At 45.1% G+C, this 21,278-nt stretch overlaps 1 protein-coding gene across 2 annotated transcripts in view; it reads left to right on the top strand.

Annotated features, from left to right (window-relative positions):
* The window catches only part of TRIO (trio Rho guanine nucleotide exchange factor), a 4,621,980-nt gene that overhangs the window by 2,808,168 nt on the left and 1,792,534 nt on the right, over window positions 1-21,278 (top strand). For both annotated transcript variants that reach the window (XM_085606120.1, XM_085606121.1), the window contains exon 36: window positions 15,277-15,447. In XM_085606120.1, coding sequence (XP_085462246.1) covers window positions 15,277-15,447 — 171 coding nt within the window. The remainder of the gene's footprint in view (window positions 1-15,276; window positions 15,448-21,278) is intronic.

Raw genomic sequence — 21,278 nt, 5'->3', positions numbered from 1 at the left:
ACGTTTGCTATTCATTATTTTACATAGTCTTTTCTTAAAGTTCATTTCCTCAGCGGGTCTCTCCATCCTGAAAAACTCCATCCTCTAATCGTGCTGTTCGCGGCGGGTGAGTTTCTTCTGCTTAGGAATACGCCTGTCAGTCCAGGGAACGCCCTAGACTAACCAGAACCGTTGACCTAACGTCTCCGGCTTGTACCCCAAAGTCTTGGCACCGCGACCCTACAGCTGAACCCGGATGGTGGTTCGAAAAAGAAAAACCAAAAATAAGAAAGTTTCTCAGATGAGAGAGAGCTGTACTGTCAAAAATATCAAAGAAAAAGAATTTTTATTTGTCCATAGTTCTAGGCCTCAAGTTATATTGTTCTCGTCCGGGTACTGTCTGATCTTGAAACAAAAGTTCAGGCTCTGTAGTATCCAATCGGATTGACGGTGGCACAGCTTCTTGCAGAATATTGTCACTTTCTTGCTCAGAGCTTGTTCCTTTCACACGTGCATCGCTAAAAGGCAGAAAACGAGGCACGGTCTCAGTTTCAGAATCAGCGATCCCCTCCTGGACCCACCGGTCATATGGCAAAGGCAAAGCGACTCTTTTACAGTGGACGCCGTGGATCCAGTTCTTCTTTCTTTTCACTCGGACAGCCGATCTTGTAGAAAGAAGGACGAGATGGGGGCCGGTCCAACGGGGCTCATCATTCTTTGCCCGTTGAAAATTCTTCACCAGCACCCACGTTCCAGGATTGATAGGGTGTCCTGGAGCTTCAGAGGCTTGAGGCAGAGTATTGTGCACCTGTTGGTGTAAAACACGCAATTTAGCCGTCAATTCATGCAGATAATCAAGCAGTATTGGATGTTCGATTTCACTGAATTTTGTAGGCCTTGGCACTCCCCATATATTGGCCGGGCGGCCAAACACTATTTCATACGGACTAAGTCCCACTCGTGAGTGCACAGTCATTCTAGTTGACAGGAGTGCTAAAGGCAGCGCGTCAGGCAATTTAAGACCAGAGCTTGCTTGAATCTTAGCCAATTTAAGTTTTAAGGTGCCGTTATAGCACTCTACTAATCCAGCTGATTGGGGGTGATTTGCAGCGTGAAATTTCTGCTGAATCCCTAGCCCCTCACATACTTCTTTCATCACTCGACCCACAAATTCACTCCCATTATCACTCCAGACCATTCTCGGCATTCCAAACCTAGGGAAAAATTCTTTGACAAGGGCTTTAGCTGTGGACAAGGCAGTATTGTCTTTTAAGGGGTATGCTTCTATCCACTTTGAGAAGGCACAGACAACAACGAGTACATATTTTAAATTGTTGCACCTTTCCATGTGGATGAAATCTAGCTGCAAAACCTCGAACGGATACGTTGGAGGTGCAAAATGACCAGCTGGAGTTGGGGTTCCCCTACCAGGATTGTATTTCAGACACACCATGCAATTCTTGACCACATTCTCTGCACATTTGGGAATTCCAGCATTTTGCCATACTGGAGCCAACAACTTGCAAATCCCTTTTACACTAATATGGGCCATTCCATGAGCCATCGTCACCACTGCAAGCACATACGCATCGGGTACCAACCAACGCTGATGTTCTGACAAATCGACCCAACAACCTTTTTCATCCAATTTACCCGTACTTTCTCTCCACTTGCTCAATTCTTTCTCTGTGGCTTCAGCTTGAAGGGACTTTACGCTCTCTATCGTGTCTTCACAAATTCCAACATCACCAACCCATCTTGCAGGGCCTGCAACAGACATTCGATTATTTACATTCTTTGCTGTTTCTTTCGCAACTTCATCAGCAAATGCATTACCACGACCGACATCATCTGTAACTTTCTTGTGTGCACTGCATTTTACAATCGCAACTTGTAGCGGCAAGGTCAGTGACTCAAGGAGATCATTCACCAACTGACCATTCTGAATTTTGGTTCCATGCGAAGTCAGGAATCCACGTTCATTCCACAAGCGCCCAAATCTATGGGCCACGCCAAAAGCAGACTGACTATCTGTGTATATGTTCACCCTCATACCTTTCGACAACACACATGCTCTCGTAAGTGCAATTAGCTCTGCTGCTTGAGCCGAGTTATGTGGTATACGTGCGGTTTCAACAACCGTGTGCAAAGTCGTGACAGCATATGCAGCAGTTGTATCACCATTCGGAAGCTTGAAGCATGAACCATCCACCCATAAGGTACCATCACATTCAACCAAGGCAGTATCTTTAAGATCCACTCTCCCTTTTGTTTCCTCTTCTGTTCTGAACAGACAATCATGCTGTTCAATCTCATCTGTGTCTGCTGCAATCGGCAATCAAGTAGCTGGATTCAATGTGTTGCATCTTTTTATGTGTACATGACTCGCTAATAGTGTCAACTCATAACCTGACAATCGAGCACTAGTTAAGTGCTGTGTCTTGGTCCTGTTCAACAACGTGTCCACTGCGTGCGGAACCATCACAATTAACGTGTTATTCATTACTAACCCAGCAGACTGTCGAATAGAGACAGCTGCTGCCGCTGTGGCTCCCAAACAACTTGGCAATGCTTTGGCTACCGGATCCAAAGTTGATGAAAAATACGTGCATGGGCGCTGCTTGTCTCCAAAAGACTGTGTCAGCACTGACAATGCGCAACCTGCTTTCTCATGAACATACAATGTAAAAGGCTTGCTGTAGTCGGGAGTGCCCAACACAGGAGCTGAACATAATGCCTCACGCAATTCGGAAAAACTTTTCTGACACTCTTCAGACCATGGGACGAGATTTGGTGTATCTTTACATGTCAATGCTATTAAAGGTTTTGCCAGCAAAGAAAAACTCGGGATCCACTGCCTACAGTAGGAAGTAATACCCAAGAAAGCACGCACTTCTCTCTGTGTTCTTGGCACGCTCAATTTTGCAATGGCCTGAATTCTTTCTGGGGTCAGTTTCCTTCCCTCCTTCGAAAAGAGATGACCTAAGTAGGTCACTTCTTGTCGACAATATTGCAGTTTTGAGAGAGACACTTTGTGATGGAAGGCAGACAAATGACGCAACAATGACACCGTAGCTTCTTTACATATCTCCTCAGTATCCGCGGCGATTAGTAAATCGTCAACATACTGGATAAGGGTGGCACCACTAGGTAAAACAATTGCATCAAGCTGTGCTTTTAAAGCTTGGCTGTATATTGATGGGCTTTCACAATAGCCTTGAGGAGCGCGTTTAAAACGGAAGCTACGACCTCCTAGGCTAAAACCAAAAATGTCCCTACTTTCCTCTGCAATCGGGATGCTAAAGAAAGCATTCTTTAAATCAATCACTGAGAACCAAGCAGCGGAAGCTGGAATCCTAGTTAACAAAGCAGTTATATCAGGGACAACTGTAAACTGTGGCACAACAATCTTATTTACCTCTCTAAGATCGATCACAAATCTGTAAACAGGTGGCTGTGAAGGGTCAGTACGTTTTAAAACAGGCAAAACAGGGCTATTGCAAACGTTACCTCTTGTCTCTTCAATTACATCCTTTTCAATCAGATCATAGATAATCGCTAGCAACGCTTTTTCACCTTCATTAGAGATCTTGTACTGGGGAATGCGTGGCAATTTAACATTGGCTTTTAGTTACCACGTATGGCGGTATTTCCAAAAGGCCCACATCATTAAGACCAGAAGCCCAAAGAGCATCCGGAAGAGACAACAATTCAGCTGGCAGTTCATTCCTTGACAAATACATTGGAGAAATCACTTCCCTACCAAGTGTAAGTTGTACTCCCGAGGGGGAACAATATAATGTCGCATGTAATCTCTTCAACAAATCTAATCCTAACAGGTTTTCACCACAACCTGTCGTTAGGATAAGGGGTGCTTTCAGCTCACAAGGTCCAACAGAAAGGGGCATAGGACTAGAGATCGGGTTCCTAACCGGGGCGCCAGAAAAACCTACTGAAACATTCGTGTCGCCAGACAAAGGTGCGCCAGGGAGTTTTGAATGCATAATTGAACTTTTTGCAGCACCAGTATCCAACAGAAAAGGTTCTGACACACCCGCTGTAGTCACCTTGACATACGGTCCACTCTGATCCACTGGCACTGAAACAACTCCCTCTCTTTGTCTACGGCTATCCTAGTAATCATTACTTTCTACATTTTCATCCTCCTGCATAATAGTCATTGTTATAGTACTGAGCTGTCCTACCAGTTGCATTGGCTTGCTGATCAAAACTATTAATCGTATTTTGAGATGGAAGAGGACGCGCGTTCCTCGGGACCACTCCCGCATCCCCTACCTCTAGGAGCTTGTTGACCACCTCTACCTCTGGTGCTAAAAGCGCCATTAGCGCGCTGTAACAGAATAGGACAACTATACTTGAAATGACCCTCTTCCTTGCAATATGAACATTGATTAGGGCCTACAGGAACACGTGGTTGAGAATACTCGTACCTTTGCACGTTTCTCTGAAACTGTGGCTGTTGCTGATAATTACTCTGGCCACCACGTGGCGGGTAAGCTTGCTGTAAAAGAACCTTCGTTTTTAATTCTTTCGTTTTCTTGTCTGCTTTATCTTTCTCATCCTTATCTCTATTTTCGTAATACTGTGCAGTAGCCAGTATTTGCGCTGATGAGGAAACAGCCCAAGAACTCTCTGAATCTTTTAACTTCTTCCACAACTCGGGAAGCAAATTATGCACAAATTTATCAACAAATTATCGTTGACCACCTTCCGTACTCATATCTTGACCACTGTGGTCAATAAACGTTTCCTCAAACCTGGTGAAGAAATCAGACACTGTTTCATCTTTCTTCTGCTTACACGCAGACAATTTATCCCAATTCACACGCATCGCGGGCATTAAAGTCTTCATGTAAGCAATGATTCTAGCAGGGAGTTCTGCTACCAAAGGGTCAGGCTTGGCACCACCATCTCGTCCATCATTAGCAATAATAATATTAGCCCATGTGTCACCTAACTCTGCAGCATGATCTGCATTACGAATCAATCCCCACAAAGGCTGTGGAACAACATTTCCAAACAACATATCTATGTCAGCTAGATTCATGATACATGATCCTGCCGTCTGTGACAACTCCTTATAATATCCTGCAGGGTTTTTACGGGGATCAGGCAATGTCTGTTTAAGCGCTATTACTTCAGATCGTTTCCAAGGGACATGCACCCAAACACGCTGGAAATGAGCTGGAGCAGCAAGAATACCGTTATTGGGATCAGCCGCAACGGCTTCTTTCCATACCGGAGGGACTTCTCTCATAGGGTATTGTCGCACTTTTTTACCATAGGGGTCATGCTCAAACAGTTGCTGGGAAGGATCCTCAATCCTAAAAGACAACAACGACACAACTGCTTTTTCGACATCAGAACCCACAATCGTGCCTTTTTCGAATTCAAACCGTAAACGACACAACTCCTGTGGAATTGCTTCTAAGCCATTATCCTCTAATTCCTGACAAAGGAAAGCACACATCTGTTCAAAAACGTATCTCTGCTTTGGTGCTTCCCATTGATGAAAAACACTTAGAACAGATTCCACATTATATCTCGAAGGGTAAACAATCCATCTATGTGCCATGCGGTCTAATACTTCTCTCTCTTCAGAACCAGGCAGCTGACTACGCAACTGCTTTCGTTGTGAGCCACACTAGATAACCCAAGGAGAGGCGACACAAAACTAGTAACCGCACTAGTTATGCATTGTCGTGCAGAAGGAGAATCTGACATAAGAACAGGGGAGAAAACAGAGGGATGCACAGTAGGTGTAGATGCAGATGCAAGGACAGTATCGGGAAGAGCGCCAAGGGAGGCAGTTGGTGGGGCAGGCAAAGTCGCAGAAGGCAAAGGGGATGCTGGCAGCAAAGTCGGCGGCCCTTGAGGGGGCTGCACCACAAGAGCAGGCGCCGGTTGAGGAGGAGCTGGCAGCTGCAGGAAAGCTTGCGGCACATTAACTGGAGGCTGTGCATTCAAGGGTTGCGGAGGTGCTGTAGCACTCTGCGCATACGGAGGTGGCGAACTCAGCAAATGTGACATTAGGGGATCTTTCTCCTTTTCTTTTAACACATTTTGTTGAAGGTGCGGTAAAACTGGGTAACATTTATCGATCCCTAGTTTACGCTGTCTATGTAACTGCTCATTCATTTGTTCCTCCTCATTATCTTTAAATTGTACAGCTGCTTGCGTTATCGACATACCTTTTTCTCTCTTATTTCTTTTTGCTAATTTAATTTCTTTCTGTTTGGCTTCCTTTCGCCATAGGCGGAAAGAATCAAACATCGCCGGCCGGGCTTTCTTTTTAAATAATTTAACTTCCAAATTGTCTAAGATATCTGTATTGAAACTACCATTTTGGGGCCATTTTAAAACACCGTCCTTCCTGGTGTATCGGATCCATACTTCATTATATGCAATGGGGCCCACGCCATGTTTTACATAAAGCTCATAAGTTGGAGTTCCAATTGGAGGAACCGGACACGAATCCTCTAATTGGGAATCCCTTTTACAACCCAAACAAAACAAGTTTCCAAATATACTAGAACCAGGCATCTTTGCTCACTAGTCTAGTTTCAAACTTCAAAGGATTATCAAAACGCGATAGTCTTGTGAATACACGAGTCCTTCGGCTTTGGCGCTTGCAAGCTCCAAATCAAAGCGATCCCGAAGGGATACCAAAACTAAGAACCAAACTAAGAATTAGGAGACGCTCCACTTATACTTAACTGAGGTATCGATGACGTCACCAGAAGACTCGGTTAATCGTTTCGCTCTACCAAATTATCAAGGGTCCAAAACAGGGCGATAGTCAGGGCAGCAGTCCTTCGTAGCCGTCAGCAAGCGGGGAACCTCGCAGCAAAGACTTTCGGACCACGTCGACATGCAGGGGTCGATGAAGTGGCGGCCTTCCTCCAGAATTTCCACACGAAGCTCCTCACGAACCTCTGGCTTGGACCAGTACCGCTGAAATCGCCCCGAGTTGGGCGCCAACTGAAGTACTGGGTTATTTTAGGTCCCCAGCGGTGCCAGGGGTAGCACCCTATGACTTCGAGTTCTTCCTGTCTTGGACCACAGAAACACAGAGTCTTGTGGTGGCGTCAAAGATCGTTTTATTATTGACTGCAGCCAGTAACAGCAATCCTAGAAGTACACACGGGTATGTTCTCAGGAGACTGCTCAAAAAATACAAAACCAGTCTTCTCCTTATATACAAAATATCATGCTTCAGGCACACATTCCTCGTTTTACGATATGGTCATTCATATGTATTCATTACAAACGAAAAGGCAGAGTCATGATGACCATCCCACATTTCAGTTCAGCCAGCCCACAATTATTTACCCAGCGAGGCTCAGCTCCCTCATCAGATATCAGCAGACCCCAATAAACACGGGCACCTCCTCCTCGTAAAACAGGCGATAAAGCAGGAAGCAGAGTCAGGTGTGAAAGAGATTAGTCGGGGCTTGTGTGGGATGAAAGGCTTTATGGTGTGTCAAACCCTGATGCTAATCACAGGTGGCCGTAGGAAGGGGAGCTCGTGAGACCGGACTGACCTCGGGCAGTGGAGCCAGTTCGCACAGGTCACAGAGAAGTCAATAGAAGGTACATGTGTTCTGAAGGCCTGTGCATGTCCTTAATGTGCAGCCTATGTGAGGGCAACCATAATATGGCTACCGCTCTAAAATGGAACCCACGAAGTCAATGTGTAATATCGTATACAAAGTGAATTTATCGATGAAACGTTATGCAAAACACTTGTACATACCGCATTGGCCATTCGCGGTTCGCTGATACCGAAATAGGCAGGGTAGGGCCATGCCTCCTACGTGGTCCCAAAATTTAAAGTACCACACCTCCTCGGCACCGAGCTCCATACCAAAACACTCGGCGCCGAAAACCAGCTCCAGCTCCTGGGTACCGACACCATCCCCGGAACCGAGCAAAAACACAAGGCCACCGACACCGATATCTCGAAGCCGAAAACCCTCTCGGCACCGAGTAAACAGACAGCCCTTTCCCGGCCGCACAGTTCCAAACAACGGACTAGCGCAGACTCTAAAACAAGCAAACCGACGACGCCGACGGGCAATCCACCCTCGGAAGAACTTTTTGCACCTGATCCATTGCAAAAGACATTGATCAAGGACCCCAAAACCGAACATTTGATGGTCAGCATCAGAAAGAGGCAGCTGGAAAAGCCTGCCCCAGCTCCACCTCCTAAGAGGAAGGATTCTGCTACCTCCCTTTTCAGAATGCCTTCACCACCTCCTCCACCCCCTCCACCTTCCCCTCCTCCACCTTCTCCTACTCCCCCCCACCTCATCATTCCCCCACACCCTCTCCGGATGATGATAATGATGATGTCTATGATGACATAGGGGACGTACCCCATGACTTACCTACAGGGGACCCCACTCCCACAGGCTCCCCAGACCCATGGGACGACTATAACATCTCTGACATTCCTAACGTCCCGCAAGATGATCTCTACCCTTCGAGACCATCCCCACCAGAAGACTCATTAGGGTTCAACCACTTACTCCAAAGGACTGCACACTATCACGGGGTGGATCTCCATACCGACCCCATGGAGGCGGACTTCCTTCTCGATACTTTTGACACCACGCATAGGGCCACCTCCATACTGCCCATGCTCAAAGGGGTTATCAAACACGCGCCGGAGGTCTTTAAAGAGCCAGTCAGAGCCAGGGTCATTAACCCGCGCATAGACAAAAAATATAAAGCCGCCCCTACAGATCCCGCCTACATCAGAGGGCAGCACCACTAGATTCCCTAGTAGTGTCTACAGCACGAAAGAGGGCAAACTCCCAAGCGTCAGGCGAAGCACCACCACCTGACAAAGAGTCAAAACTCTTGGACACATCGGGCAAGCGCACTGCATCCCAAGCTGCCAACATATGGCACATCGCTAATACACAAGCGCTACTGGCAAGATACGACAGGGCCCATTATGACAAACTAGAAGCCATAATGCAACACCTTCCCGACAAATATAAAAATAGGGCAAATGAGTTAATTCAGGAGGGCAAAACCATTACCAATACCTCCATCCGCTGTGCCCTAGATGCAGCTGACACTGCCTCCAGAGCCATTAATACCAGCACCCTCCTCCGTCGACATGCCTGGCTAAGGATCTCAGGTTTTAAACCAGAAGTGCAAGCTTCCATCCTTAACCACCCCTTTGACCAGGAACATCTCTTCGGCCCAAAAGTGGATGAGGCCCTAGAAAAAATGAAAAAAGACACCAATACGGCGAAGTCTATGGGAGCCTTACAATCACACCCTCCCAGGCGCTCCTTTCGCCGCTCTTCCTTTTGGAGCACATCCAGAGGCTACTCCTCTGACACTGCTTCCACTTCATATAAGGCCCCTACCCAATCCACCTTTACAAGGGGTTACCAAAGAGGCGGCTACAGAGGCAACAATAATAAAGGCAGAGGCAAAACAAACACCGTTCGCTCTGCCTCCGCACCTACTCAATGACTCCCCTCCACTCCCCCTAGACCATCCTACTCCGGTCGGGGGCAGACTCCACAATTTCCTTCCTGTCTGGACTACCATCACCTCAGACAAATGGGTAACACAAATAATTCGGTCAGGCTACTGCCTAGAACTAATATCTACCCCCCAAACATTCCACCCCGACAACGCCCAATGTCACAGGAACATCTTAACACTACTAAAGCAGGAGGTAATCTCCCTCCTACAAAAGGGGGCGATAGAAAGGGTTCCTACCAACAACAAAATATGGGGGTCTACTCCCTATATTTTCTCATACCAAAAAGGGACGACACTCTGCGACCCATCCTAGACCTCAGGCCCCTAAACCAATACATACACTCAGACCATTTTCACATGGTAACACTTCAGCAGGTACTTCCACTGCTCTCCCACAACGATTTCCTGACCACTTTAGACCTCAAACACGCCTATTTCCACATTCCTGTTCACAACGCTCACAGGAAGTTCCTCAGATTCCACTACCAATTCAAAGTACTCCCATTTGGAGTCACCACGCACCAGGAGTATTCACCAATTGCCTAGCAGTAGTGGCAGCACACCTGCGGAGACAACACATCCATGTCTTCCCATACCGAGACGACTGGCTAATAAAAGCCAGTTCATACAACCAGTGTGTACAACACACACATGCCACTATCCAACTACTTCACCAACTGGGCTTCACGGTAAACCACGCAAAGTCCCATCTCCAACTGTCCCACGTAAAACAATATCTGGGTGCCACTATAGACACCTCGAGCGCTAGCCTACCCCAGTCCTGCCAGGATAGCAAGCATTAAACCACTTTGCGCAAAATTTCAGCCACAACACTCTCTTCCAGCTCGAGTGTTCATGCAACTAATAGGAATGATGGCCTCTTGCATATTCATAGTACCCCATGCAAGACTCCAGATGCGTCCTCTCCAAGAGTGCCTAGCACGCCAATGGAGCCAGGCCCAGGGTCAATTAACAGATCTGGTGTTGGTAGACGGTCGTACCCATCGCTCTCTGCAGTGGTGGACCACCAAAAACCTTTCCAAAGGGCGACCGTTCCTGGACCCGGTTCCTCAGGTAGTACTGACAACGAATGGGAGCATCGCTCTCCGGCTGGGGAGCTCACCTATTACATCACACCATGCAGGGCAGATGGACACCTCACCAAAAGTTACTCCACATCAACCATCTGGAGTTACTAGCCATATTTATAGCCCTAAAATCTTTTCAAACACAGATTTCAGGCAAAGCAGTCCTAGTCCGCACAGACAACATGACATCCATGTACTATATACAAAAACAAGGCGGCACGCACTCTCCACAGCTCTCTCAGCTAGCACAGAGCATATGGAGATGGGCCATCCCCCAGAAAATCTTTCTCCTAGCCCAGCATGTCCCAGGAGTCCAAAACACTATGGCAGATCTGCTCAGCAGACAAACACAACAACTCCACGAGTGGGAACTCCACCCGCAAGTTCTTCACCCATACTTTCAAATGTGGGGGCATCCACAGATCGACCTCTTCGCCACCCACGAAGCCCAAGCTTCGCCGCCAGATATCCACACCCATTGTCCAAAGGCAATGCAATATGGATGGTCAGGCAGATTTGCATACGCTTTTCCCCCTCTCCCACTCATTCCATTAGTGGTGCGCAAACTACAACAACACTACCTCACGCTAATCCTAGTAGCTCCAACTTGGGCCAGGCAACCGTGGTACACCACACTGCTGGAACTATCTACCACACCAAAAGTTACACCTCTCTTCACACCTCTTAACCCAGAACCATGGAGAGATCAGGCACCTGGACTCAGCTCAGCTCAACCTTGCGATCTGGCTCCTGAAATCCTAGAATTCGGTTATCTAAATCTTCCCCCTGACTGCATGAACGTCATTAAAGAAGCTAGGCGACCCACCACTAGAGCGTGCTACGCAGCCAAGTGGAAACGTTTTGTTGTGTATTGTCACAACAATACCATCAATCCCCTAGATGTGTCCATTCCACACATCATAGGCTATTTACTACACCTACAAAGATGCAATCTAACCTATACATCCATTAGACTGCACCTTGCAGCCATAGCAGCTTATCTACAAAACAGGCAACATCTATCACTTTTTAGAGTACCTGCCATTAAAGCCTTCATGGACGGCCTAAAAAGAATAATTCCCCCCAGAGTGCCACCCTCACCTGTGTGGAACTTAAATATAGTTCTCACCAGACTAATGGGACCTCCCTTTGAACCTCTACACAAATGTGAACTTCAATTCCTAACATGGAAAACCTCCTTTCTTGTAGCCATTACTTCCCTCAGAAGATACAAGCACTTACCATTCAAGAACCTTTTCTCCAAATGCACCATAACAAGGTTGTTCTCCGTACTAACCCAAAATTCCTCCCTAAAGTCATTTCTCCTTTTCACCTAAACCAATCTGTAGAACTACCAGTATTCTTCTCGCAACCACAGTCCGTTGCAGAAAGAGCTCTTCACACATTAGATGTCAAACAAACCTTACTCTACTACATCGAGAGAACACAACCTTTTCGTAAGACCAAACAACTGTTTGTCTCTTTCTCACCACCACACAAAGGCAACCCCATCTCCAAGTCAGGGATAGCTAGGTGGATTGTCAAATGCATTCAGATTTACTACCGCAAAGCAAAACGAACGCTATCCATTCTCCCTAAAGCCCACTCTACACGTAAAATAGGGGCTTCAATGGCTTTTCTAGGGTACATCCCATTAGATGATATCTGCAGAGCAGCTACATAAACAACACCGCACACTTTCACTAAACACTATTGTGTAGATGTGCAAACTAAGCAACAGGCTAGTGTGGGCCAGGCTGCACTCAAAACATTATTTCAAACCACTGCCAACAGATACGGGTGGTCGCCGCTAAGGATGGGTACTGCTATATAATCTATGCACAGTGTGTGATCTGCAGCTCATATGCCTCGAACGGCAAATGCTACTTACCAGTATGCATCTGTTCTTGGCATGTAGAGCTGCAGATCTATACACGCCCACCCGCATCCCCGGCTACCTTTATCTGTTCCAGTCTATCTTATTTAGATACAACACACATAGGCATCTTCACTGTTATTACTACGCTCCATCTTTCCCTGCTGGCGAAAAACAATCTGAGGATGGAGCCGAAGCCCATGCGCAATACGATCCAAAGGGGGAGTCACATACCTCGTGACTTCTAAAGACTTTCCAAGAGGAAAAACAACTGCAAACATCCGGGCCCAACACCAGATGGCGATCTATGCACAGTGTGTAGATCTGCAGCTCTACATGCCAGGAACAGATGCATACTGGTAAGTAGCATTTGCCTTTTTTTTTTTTTTACAAAGCCTGAGGTTTGCAAGAAATTCTGAGTGACAGAACCTAGTGAGAGCCACACAAGTCACCCTGTCCTGTATTTCCCCAGGATGTCTAGTTTAAAAAAATGTACAGGCTTGCTAGGTTTACCTAGGTGCCAACTGAGCTAGGGTCCAAAATCCACGGATAGACACATTGCAAAAAAGGGTCAATTTTCACTGGAGAAATGTGATGTGCCCACGTTGCGTTTTGGGCACTTAGCTGCCCGGGTACTTGGCCCACTCACACAAGTGAGGCATCATTTGTATCAGGAGACTTGGGGGAATGCTGGGTGGGTTGAAGTTTGTGGCTCCCCACAGATTCTAGAACTTTCCATCACAGAAATGTGAGGAAAATGTGTTTTTGTGTACAAAGTTTGAGGTTTACAAGGGATTCTGGGTAACAGAACCTGGTGATAGCCACACAAGTCACCTTAACCTAGATTCCCCTGGATGTCTAGTTTTAAAACATGTACAGGTTTGCTAGGTTGTTTCATATGCCGGCTGAGCTAGGGTCCAAAATCCACAGCTAGACACATGCGATAAAAAGGTCCGTTTTCACTGGAAAAATGTGATGTGCCGCGTTGCGTTTTAGGCCATTTCCTGTCATGGGCACTTAGACCTACCCACACAAGTGAGGTACCATTTTTATCAGGAGACTTTGAGGAATGTTGGTTGGAAGAACATTCCATCACAAAAATGTGAGGAAAATGTTTTTTTTTTTTTTACAAAGTTTGAGGTTTGCAAGGGAATCTGGGTAACAGAACCTAGTGAGAGTCACACAAGACACGCTGTCCTGGATTCCCCAGGATGTAAAATTTCCACAAATGTACAGGTTTGCTTGGTTTTCCCATGTGTTGGCTGAGCTAGGGTCCAAAATCCACAACTAGGCACATTGCAAAAAAACAACCTGTTTTCACTAGAAAAATGTGATATGTCCATGTTGCATTTAGGGCCGTTTCCTGTCGCAGGCACTAGGCCTACCCACACAAGTGAGGTACCATATTTATTGGGAGACTTAGGGGAACACAGAATTGTAGAACAAGTGTTATTACCTATTGACTTTCTGTGCATTTCTGCCTTCAAAATGTAAGACCTTCTGTAAAACAAAAAAAGTCACTTAAAACAATTTCCTCTAATTCACATGCTAGTATGGGTACCCAAAATTTCGGAGATGTGCAAATAATTACGGCTTCTAAACTCTATATTTTGTTCCCATTTCGGAAATACTTAAATGTCCTTGATACCTATTTTTCACTTGCTATATACCCGGTACACAATGAAAACCCATTGCAGGGCACAGCTCAGTTATTGGCTCTGGCTACCTCGGATCCCTGGTGAACCTACAAGTCCTGTATATCACCACAACCATAAGGGTCCAGCGGACCTAACGGTATATTGCTTTAATAAATGTGCCATAGTCAGAAGAAGTTACAGGTGAAAACGTTTGCACAAACTGGTATTTTTTCCCGACTCAATTTCAATATTAGTTTTATTTCAGCTGCTAGTTTAAATAGAAAGACCTTGAAGGATCTACACAAATGACCCCTTGATGAATTCAGTATTTTGTCTACTTTTCTGAAATGAATAGCTTTGTGGGATCCAATATTGTTTCACACCCATTTCTACCACTGACTGGAAGGAGGTTAAAAGCAAAAAAGTAGTAAAAACAGGTTATGTCCCAGTAAAATGCCAAAACTGTGTAGAAAATGTTTTTCTTACAAACGTTTGCCTGTCCCTCAAAGCTGGGAAGATGGTGATTTCAGCACTACAAATGGTTTATTAATACCATTTGCGGGGTAACAAACTGACACTTTCTTCGGCAGCACTTTCCCCCCATTGATTCCCCCCCAAACCAGCATTTTTCTGTATTTTGGCTAATTTCTGCGTCCCCTCCAGGGGAATCCACACGCCTTGGGCCCCTTTGAAATCCTCATGATGTTGGAAGAAAAGGACGCAAGTTTGGCATGGATACCTTGTTCATGGGCCTAAGCGCGAACTACCCCACATAGCCAAAAAAAGGCTTAGGACAGGGGAAAAAAGGCCTAGCAGTGAAGGGGTTACCGTTAATTTCAGAGCACTGGAAGGCCATCAAATTATTTTGCCTATTCTATTGTGGAACGTTATCCCACCAATTAAACCTCTCTTTTTTCGAAGCTACTTGTTGAGAAGGCACCATCATTAGCACAAATTAATTGCCCTGATACTATTGAAGTGCATTATTTGTCTTTTAACATATAAAGTCTCTTTACAAAGTTGATTTCCCTCAGCCCCAGCACAATGTCCACCATTATTGTTATTTTTTTGTTTTCCTGGTGGATGAATGACATTGACTGTGTGATTTGGTATAAGCATGCTTGTGTCTTTGTCGTCATGTGTATTTTTTTTTTTTTTTTTTTAGAGGGCCAGAAATGAGGGGCTTAGCAGTGGCACTCTCTCTAAATCATCATCTTCTGGAATGCAGAGCTGTGGAGAAGAGGAGGGTGAAGAAGGAGCAGATGCTGTACCTCTACCACCTCCAATGCCAATTCAACAACACAGTCTACTTCAGCCTGATTCCCAGGATGACAAGGTGAGCCCTGTGAGAGGGGGAACCAATATTATGAAAATTCTCTATATATCTTGGATTTGTCCAGGTGTAGTAAAACACAACTTATTACATTTCCAATGAAAGATACTTTTGGAATTTTGAAACCCATACACATTCTGAAATGTTGTTCTTTATCCACAAAGAAAACAGATTTGGCTTGTCCAGGTAACCTTATCTACAGTACGAGCTCACATTGGAGAATTTTTAGAGAGTGGACAAGTCACTCTTCAGCATGTACTTTGTGCTCAGACAGTGGCCTTCTTTGAGTATTAACTTTTCTGATGGTTACTTCTAGCTGCAAATTTTCCCCTCTTGAATCCCTCTGGGTACCTGACTTGATATGGAAACTTTTATTAGCTCTCTTGTGTTGGTAGGTGGCGCCACCACAGAAGGTGGCTTCCTGGATATAAGATTGTTGATGTATAGGGCACCACCCCAGTGCCTTGACATCAGTTCCAAAACATCTGCTTATGGAGCGTGGCCCTAAGTACAACCCTAAGTCATGAGAGTAACGTATCTGCATGTTTACCAAGGCCCTCAAGGAGCAGGTGGGTAAGCTTTTCATGGTGTCTTCCCTAGGTGAGCACTTTTTGACCTACGCACCACTTCGTTAGTCAATATTTTTTGCAACAAGGACTTCATCTACCTGTGTCAGAGTAGGCTCTAACCTACTATGACCATAGATATCTGAGTCTGTTTGACCAACAGGTACTATTCTATCAAAAATAAAGAACAGATTTCGACATTATTTAAAGTTAGGGCCGCATGAATACACATTTCATTTGATCAACTTAAATTTGGTCACAGTTTATCCCAATGCGCACCAATTTACAAGAAACTTCATTCATTGACATAGAAAGCGTAGCTGGTAAAGGGGTAGAATTGTTTACACTCACACATGAAGAAGCATCAGAATATTAAAGTTGCTTTGTTTGAAGCCACAAAGATTACTGCATCACTAATGACTAAACAGTACAGAAGATTACTTATCTCTTAACCAAGGAAAATGGAAAGAAGGTGCATGTCTCCAACCTTTTGCATTATTCCAATACTTATTGGATGCTTGGAGGAATTAGAATGGCAATTAAATCAACAGACTGCAAACAAAGCAAATAATTACTGGCTTATCAGTATCTTATAGTCATTAAATATACTTCTTAATGACAGTAGAAAAATTGTCTAAAAATGTGTGGATAATTACAGAAGAGATTACCTTGGTAAAGGACATACTCACTGAAGTAATAAAAACAACTGAAATACAATAAGAATTCGTTTTTATAAACACAGTATTGAATGAATAAAAAAATGGACCTAAACAAATTAAGGAACATAGGTGGGATGCATTTATCTGCTACTGGTGGAGCTAAACGAAAAACAAAAAATGATCGAAAAATGTTGAGATCCCTCTCAAGTGCAGTGAGGTAGAAGGGGGACAAAAGCATAGAGACCAGGTACATCATAGAGGTCAAGTAGATGATGGAGAAGACCTTCAACTTGAGCAGGGGGTGTGATTTAGATATAACTACCATAAAGGCCCGAAACTTTGTCAGAAACAGGAACAACTTTAAAAACAAAGAAGCCAGACTTGTTAGTATATCTATATACCAGGGTATAAACACAGATATGCAAGCACTACAGAATGAGAGCACTTCTATATCAACAAATGCTACAGTACAATTTTACATGAAATAGTCTAAAGATTGCTCAGAAAATATTGAAGCTATCTCATACAGGTTTCTAGGTTATTTAAAATAAACAGGTCAGTTTGCATCAGGGGCAAGATGATCCGTGTGTTTACAGACAGAATGCATGCCATGTGCTAATCCAACAGACAGGTTGGAGTGGGTTCCCATAGCCTCTAACTGGAGGCTCCTAAGCTGTAACAGTTGGCATTTTTGACCGTCAGTCACCGAGCGCTTTCCCTTAGCGTCAGAGCAGACAGACTCAGCAGATGCCATCTTGCCTATCATGAGTAGCATCGACACCCATAAGTGTGTATTTTTACCCAGTTGTGCATACCCTCAGTAGATCTACTTGCTAACTCCAAAAACATTCACTGCCCTTCTGCACTCTAGAGTTTCCTCTTCGTGGGTCTGTTGGAGATCTGATCTTTCTGCCTTGGGTGGAATTCTGGCCACAAGTACCATTTCCACCAGTGCTACTTGTCCTGCAGCTCCTGAATAAAAGAAGACTAGACCAACTGTAGCTGTTTGGGGCAAGATGATCTGGTACTCCGAATTTCTGACCCACAGCAGTTACCCTCCTGTGCAGCTTCTGTAGGAGACAGTGATGTCCCAGTAGCAGGATTGAGTACTATATCCAAACGTCCACCTCTGTGTGTGGTGAATGAACTTAACCTCCTGAGAGGTACTGACCTGCTGTCAGAGGCAGTGGATGCAGTTTTTGCTGCTCCCTGCCTATCCACAAACTCCATATACTAAGGCTGTTGGTCTAATTTCACTTCCTTATGAGAGAAGAAGGTGGAGTCTTTGTAGGCTGTCATATTCAATGACTTTTTTGTTTTCATTATCTTCGGCCTTACAAGGCTTTGCTGTGCTCACTGTTAAAGGTTATGTATCGGCCCTTTCTTCATTGGTCAAGTCACCCACTGTGATCAGATTTTAAAGACTTATTCAATCATATTTCACCCTACCCACTTCATTATGGAACAGTGGGACCTTAATTTACTTCTAACATTCCTGATGTGTTCTCCTTGTGAGCCTCTTCATAGTTACTCTGAGTCTTGTAACTCTGAAGGCTGTTTCCCATTGCAAACACTTCTGCATGTTACATCAGTGAGCTGGAAGAATTGCCAGTCCAGCTTCCTTACACTACCTTCTTCCTTGACAAGCTAGTGCTTGGGGTTTGCACTTCCTTTCTTCTAATAGGGGAGTAATTCTTCCAACTGGAGCAGTCCATCATGCTTCCTGCTTTATGCTTTCCTCCTGTGTGGAGGAGGAGAGCCTACAATAGTTGAATCCTCAGTGGACCCTTAATTTCTACACAGATAAGAATAAGAAGTACCGATGGATGATCAGGTCCTAATTGGATTCCCTGATGCGATGGAAGAAAAGGTGGTTCAGAAAGGGCCCTTAGTGCACTACATTCTCCCTTGCATCAAACTGTTCTAATCCTTGGCCAAGAAGGATCCTGCTGATTGCCAGAGGGCTCTTTCTGCCAGAACAAGAGACAGCCTTGGCTTGAGATTTCCTGTTTTGGATGTAACAGGCAGTCACATGGTCATCAGTTCATACTTTCACCAACCATAACTCTATCGATTTTTAAGTCCACATGGTGTTCCCCCAGCTCAATTTCGTAACCTGCTGTACAACTTTCTGAGACAAGGTTTTGCATGCTCTGCAGCACTTGCATCGGCTTTGGGTCTGTTACAGCATATGGCGACTTTTCTACAGACAAAGGACATTGTAATCCACTCCAGAAGCAAGTTGCAGCGATTGATGGAAGAAGTGTCTTAAAGGCCTCTACCTTAAGACGAGGCCTGTGGCAAATCTAGTGAAGTTCTTGTTCTGACTTTGATCGTATTCAGATACCCGCTATTGTCTATCAGGTTGACAAAGACTAGTGAGGTGGGCCATTTCCTTCCTCCTCTGAACACTGTCACAGTTGAGTAGCTGACCCTCAAACCTTCTAGTGTCCTAGGCACCTCTCCAGTGGCGGGTTTGCCTGTCCTGTGGAACATCTGAAGGAGGAAATTGTTTCAGTTATGTATGTCCTGTGCAAAACTGCTGAAGTTCTTGAATTGCCTTTTGTCTGTAGAGGAGAACAAGGCTAATTTAATCTCTGGGATTGTCCTGCTAGCCTTATCTGAAACTGAACCTCTGCACCCTTTCATTGATGCCTTACTGGAACCTTAATTTGGTTGCTTGGGAGAAGCTGGCTTTTATGCCTGCTGTGAATCATCAGTTTGCACACCACCATTGACCTACTCCTGGAGATCCAAATGTTTCAACCATTCAACCCACTCCGCAGAGTCTGATGTTCCAAGCCTCTTTTCCTAACAAACAAAATTCTGATTCGTTCCCCTCCACTCCCCCAGATGGGATATTTGAGGCAGTGGGTAGGACGTTTTTCCAGGAAGCCCTGCCTTGTGATTTACTAATGTGACTTGCCTTCTGGTCCATTGCTCTCATTCCTTGTGGCAGATGGTACAGCTGGTCATCTTAAACCTTCTCGACCACCTCTGTGATCATTTTGAAGAGGCTGTATACAAATCTATGTGACAAAAGAAATTCTCCACTATGTTCTTTACTTGATGGCTCAGTTTGGGGCTCCTCCATTGTATCCGTCACTGTGCCTGGATATGTTCTACTGGCTTTTCAGGTGATGTCCAGGCCAGTATGATGGACATGTCTTTGGATGGCATTGCCTTTTGGTGACAAGGCTAACTTGGATCTGCAGTGGTATAAGCCTGATTATGGCCTGATCTTTAGCTTCCCCAGCATACCACTTTCATCAGCACTACTGCAAATTCAGAGGTTGCTCCTGAGTCATGGTGTTTGAAAGGCACTATTCCTGTCAGCCTATGCAGTAACACCACAGTGAGTTCTTTCAGCAAACTAAAATGTGTGGTGGTTGTAGAGCACAGTAATAGCAATCTTCATCCTCCTCGTCTCCTGCACCCCCAGCTAAGCTATAATAACTCACCCTTGAGAGAGCAGCCTGTGGGTGGAAAGGCATCCTATCATGCTAAGTATGGAAACTCCATTAGTACGTACGGTTGAAACTTGCAGGACTCACCTTCATCCTCCCCCTTCTCATCTGTCCGTCCAGTTCCCCCACTCATCTCCAATGGTCATGCTCACTTCTTGATTGGAGGAAGTCTTAGTGTTGTGGAGCAAGGTGGATCGAGCTGGCGCTGGCTGGCAACATTTAAGTGGCAAGGATGCTACTTTTGATATTGTATTGTCCCCATGAAAGATAGTGGCTTCCCATTCTGAACCTCTGAATTCTGAACTCTTTGCTAACCTGGAATAAGTTGAAAAATGGTGTCTCTAGCACTTGTTCTGCTGGCTTTGGGACTAGGTGACTGGCAGGGGCATAGCCACCAGTGGTGCATCCAGTACAGTATCACCAGAGTGAAGGAGCCCCATCTAGCCAGTGGCAGCTGAAGTTACTTTAGAGGTTGCTTGTTCATATTTTTACACAGAGACCATGCTGGGGCCTGCCTCTGTGTTTACTCTTCGGAGGGAGAGAGGTACAGAGGGAGTAAAGAACAAGGAAGAAATGAAGAAGAGAGAAGAAAATGAAAGGAAAGGAGAGGTAGATGGAACAAAGAGAAGAGGAAAAAGTGACAGAATGGAAATAGGGATGAACAAGCAAGAGAAAGGTAATAAAAATGAATGAGAAAAATAGGTAAGGGAAGAGGAAGTGAAACGGGCCAGAAATAAGTATGTCAGGAGAGAAGGGAGAAATTAGATGAGGATGAGGGAGAGAGAGAGAGAGAGAGAGAGAGAGAGACAGTAAGCAGATAGTGAGGAGAGTGTTTAAGTAATGAAAGATGAGAAAGCGATGGAGATAGGGAGGTGAGAAGGAAAGACGGGTAGAATAAGGAATCACGGGCCAGATGGACGACTGTTTTTTTGGAGTCGCAAACGGGAAATCGCCCCGTTTGCGACCGCAGAATTGATCTGCCCCATGTACAAATCCTATATTGCGACTCAGTAAACAATTACCGACTCGCAAAATAGAGTTTGCGACTCGCTATTAGGAAGGAGTGTGCCAAGGGCATCCCTTCCTAATAGCGACTCGCACTTTAATGTACGGTTCGCAAAACACTTGCAGTTTACCACCTA

Source organism: Triturus cristatus, chromosome 5_1, assembly GCF_964204655.1.
Source record: "Triturus cristatus chromosome 5_1, aTriCri1.1, whole genome shotgun sequence".
Taxonomy (NCBI): domain Eukaryota; kingdom Metazoa; phylum Chordata; class Amphibia; order Caudata; family Salamandridae; genus Triturus; species Triturus cristatus.
The sequence above is the reverse complement of the archived record's forward strand: the minus strand, read 5'-3'. Positions and strand labels throughout refer to the sequence as shown.